Source organism: Adiantum capillus-veneris, chromosome 8 (assembly GCF_014529385.1).
Source record: "Adiantum capillus-veneris isolate H3 chromosome 8, ASM1452938v2, whole genome shotgun sequence".
NCBI lineage: Eukaryota > Viridiplantae > Streptophyta > Polypodiopsida > Polypodiales > Pteridaceae > Adiantum > Adiantum capillus-veneris.
The window spans coordinates 123,133,164-123,137,424 of NC_140938.1; the positions used below are offsets into that span (position 1 = coordinate 123,133,164).

The window sequence follows — 4,261 nt, forward strand, 5'->3', positions numbered from 1 at the left end:
CAAATCTGATAAGGGGGAGGGAGCTATGGCCAGCGCCTCTTAGCTGGCCCACCCTTTAGCCTATTGGCAACAAAAAGAAGAGCTTGCTTTTAGCTAGCAAGTCTATTTTAGGAAAGTTGCTTTTGGGCTACAAGTAGTTATTTAAGGAAGGCCCGCTGCTAAGTATTTGTGATGGGCAATTGGCATGCGTTAAACGTTTCTCAAAAGATTTTTCTAACGTTACGGAAACTTCCCGCGAAGCAGCCTGGGGCTGCCTGGCTCTGGATTCCACCGTGCCACGTCAAACGCAAGGATCTAGAGTGGAGTCTGCGCTTCTGGCTTGCCGAAGCTGCGTGCTCGCCAAGTTGACCGTCAAGATCACGCTATACATCACACGCGGCCCCGCCCCCATATAGCATAACGCGTAGCCCAGAGTACATATAAGAGGCGGAAAGCATTGCGGCTTCAGGTTGAAACAATCTCTTCTCTTTCATCAATCGAGCAAATTCGAGCTTTTAGACTCTCTTTCCCCGCTGCTCTCTCTCATCAACTTCTTTACACACACATTTGCAGTTCAGGGAAAACCTTCCATTTCTGCTGGTCAGGGTTTGTGACAAAGCTAGCTCAGAAAGGATGATACTGGCGGAGAGAATCGTTAAACACAGGAGGCGCAGGGCAATATCCAGGCCGAGGTCTCATGGATGCGAAACTGTTGAAGAGATCCTTGCTTGGTGGGCACATCAGAACCAGCAGAACAAAGAAGAGCAGGGCATTACCACAGGTACGGCGGCATTGCGCAAGGTGCGAAAAGCACCAGCGAAGGGCTCCAAGAAAGGATGCATGAAGGGAAAAGGTGGCCCTGACAATGCTTATTGTAATTACAGAGGAGTCAGGCAGAGGGTTTGGGGCAAGTGGGTGGCAGAAATACGTGAGCCGAACCACGGCGAGCGGCTATGGCTTGGGACTTTTACTACAGCAAGAGAAGCTGCGCTTGTGTATGATCAAGCGGCAAGAATCTTATATGGGTCTTCTGCGCGCCTCAACTTGCCTGAAGTAGCAGATTTTAATGCATTCCCATCTTTGGCGTCGACAGCACCTAAGCTCGAAGCTATACAAACAAGCTCTCCTACCTCTTCAGGCATGGTTAGTTCTCTTTCTAGTTTATCTGGTCCTAAAGAAGAAGATGCAGGTGCAACAGACAAGATGTCTGTACCAGAGTGGCTGGAGGGAAGGCATGGCAGCCTTTCTTTTCAAGAAGAGGTAGACATGCCCAAGCCTACAGTTTTACCATCCCATTTCGAGGGCGGTAACAAAATGCAGGTGCCATTTACGAGAAAAACTGCTGCTCTGCCCAATTTGCACCCATCTTCTGCAGAATGTGCAACTGTTGATAGTCAAATGGATACGTCGTTTCTGAATTTCGAAAGAGATTCGAAGCCAACAGTCTCACCTTTGAACTCGAGTGGTTGGGGCTGTGAAATGCAGCTGCAATCGGTAGAAGAATCTGCTTTCCCACCCTCTTGTTACCCATCATCTGCAGAATTTGCAAATGCAGATGGTCAACAGGATATGCCTTCTCTAGATTTTGGCTTGAGCTTGCCTGTATTGCCTTTTGAGGATGAGCTCACCGCATGCCTGTCATCGGATGGCGAGCTGCAGGACTGGGAGTATTTTGATCCAGATGAATTGTTGAGGTTTCTGGATCATGATAGTAGGGATGCAGCAGTACCTTGCATGGAAACAACATCGCGGCTACAAGCAGGGTCTTGTTGGCAAGGAGGCTTTCCTGAAGCTTTGAATGGTGATGTGACAGAGGAGCAGTTAGCTTCATTTTTAGCAACAGATCCACAGCAGTCCTTTCTGAATGCTGCTTATGTGGGTTGCATTTAACAGTTTAAAGGGAGGATTTGCCGTCTGTAAGGACTGACTCCTAGCTTCTCCGTGCCAATGCTTTTTTTGATGCATCATAGGGAAACGGCACTTCAAAAGACAGAGATATATATCAAAGCTATGCTGCAAGCTGGACATTATGGAGAAGAAGTCAGGAAGGTGGTGTTCCTTTGGTGGAATGGCAATGTGGATCGTAGCTGAGGGGGGTGGCATAGTTTTTTTTTCTGCCAAACATCTTCAGCGAGGTCTTATTGTAATTTTGATGCAGCCGCTTGAAGGTGCACATAGAGCCGACTAATATTTCAATCAGGCACTTTTAACCTCTTTCATGCAGTTAACGCACTGGTTGACGCATTTCAACCTTTGTTGTACATACATTCGTAGCCACAGATGGACACAGATTGTACAATTTGTCAATGATAGCTGTATTGCAGGTTTAATACAGCTATTATTGACAGAGAACACTAACCATATTTGGAAGACAGGCTTTCGCATGAAATGATTCTTCAAGACTCCAAGAATGATTTTGGGTCTGGGATGGGGTCACCCGACTTTTGTAATTGTTGCATTTCCAATAAACATGAAAACGAATTGCAAGCGTTCCAGCCTCCTGTGACTACAGAAATTTTGATTATACATGTTTATTATTTTGGTACAAAACTTAGTGGCTGTGTGTCATATGATTACCAGTGTTGGCATAATTGTTTGTTGTGTTGTTTGGTCATCTGGTGTAGGTTATTTCATCTTTGTGCAACTTCTATAAAGAGGTCGTTTGTTGCTTTTGCACACCAGCTGATGCCATTTGCAAACGTGCACGCAAGTGGTGTTTGCAAACCTTTTATCTCTACCTAAATGAAGTAGCCCTTACTTCAGATTGCGCTGTTTGATGTCTGATTTATTGTCTAACTGTAGCGCATGATCCTCACTTTTTCAATTCAGAGTGAGATGAGAAACTTACTGTCATGTGTGGTATAGGACAAAGCCATTGTCCTATACAGTAAGTTTCTCATCTCACTTTTTCAATTCAGAGTGAGATAAGAAACTTATTGTCATGTGTGGTATAGGACAAAGCCATTGTCTAAACCAGGAAATGGCCACCAAACCTTAAATGAAAGGGTGAGTTCTGATGGAATGTGTAATTTGTAGTTGCCTCTAGTATGCACTGTTATGGGTGTGGCTACGTGTGCGCTCACCTGTTCAAAGAAACGAGGGTCGTGAGTTCATGGTCTTTCTTTCTTTCCATTCAGGTTGCTGATTTTTTCTTAACAGCTTGTTGCTAGTTGTGCACGGGGTGTCACAATGATGAGTACCAACTAGCAGTAGCCATGCGGCTCCATGTGATACCTTCTAATGTTTCAGGAATGCGGTGAGAAGCTGACCACGCTAAGACCCCAAAGATGACATGACCACTGTGTTGCCTCTCCAAATGATAAGGATAAGTTATGGCTATAAGAGGTGTTTAATGGCCTTTCTGACACGAGCTAAGCCAGGTCCAGTTGTCTCTTCAAAAACAATGGTAGAAGTCTGTGCCATTATCAACAAGGGGAAGAAGCACTTGTATGCAATCAAGGCATGATGCATCTAAGTGGGTTAAATTTGTATTTACGCTGCAAGAGTGGCCTTCTGCTGGGTAGACCCTAGAACTGTTGTCAGATCCCAACAATCAGAAAATAAACTGCAATGGTCGTGATGGGGTGGCAAGATAGATACAGCAAAACACATATGGGTATGGAAGTACAATGCAAGGGACCTTATTTCTCAATAGAACAGAAGGCGATAAAATGCATACACGTTGTCACAATAATACACAAAGATGCACACAAAAGGTGACATAATATGAAGGTTTTCAAACCAAATTTGAGTAATTCTACACAATGTATGTGTATTAACATACTTCATCCCAAACACACTTGCATACCAGTATGAAAAGATAATGTTTTGAAACATATGGGTATGTTAAAAACTAAGACAAAACATGATGCAAAATTCTCCCAACGAGACATGTGATACCCGCATCCAAATCTACACAACAATATGAGCAACAAATACATGCCATTCAGATCAATGAAACCTCAACACTTATGCTACAATCATATTTGTAGCCACAACTGCCTATCAACCTGGCAGAACCCAACTCCACATTAACCTGGGTCCTTGTCACGCGGGTCAAGCCCATATTGAAAGACTCACATTTAAGCAAATACACAATGACAAGCACCAAGTCACTTGAGTCATACAACTAGAGTAATTGTGATTTCTTCCTACTTTCTTGCATTTGTCCCCCTCTTGTAGATGACGAAATATCAATAACAGGGAGACAACGTGTGCAACATGTAATACAGTTGGTAATCTAGGTTTGGTAACTTCTGGTGTTCAAAAAGCGACATCACCG

General features: G+C 44.1%; 1 protein-coding gene across 1 annotated transcript; it reads left to right on the forward strand.

Annotated features, from left to right (window-relative positions):
• The first annotated feature begins 267 nt into the window (after positions 1–267).
• Positions 268–2,477, forward strand: LOC147452885 (uncharacterized). Its single transcript, XM_086518464.1, has one exon. The coding sequence runs from the start codon at positions 613–615 to the stop codon at positions 1,867–1,869; it is 1,257 nt and encodes a 418-aa protein (XP_086374590.1). The 5' UTR covers positions 268–612; the 3' UTR covers positions 1,870–2,477.
• Positions 2,478–4,261: the final 1,784 nt, after the last annotated feature.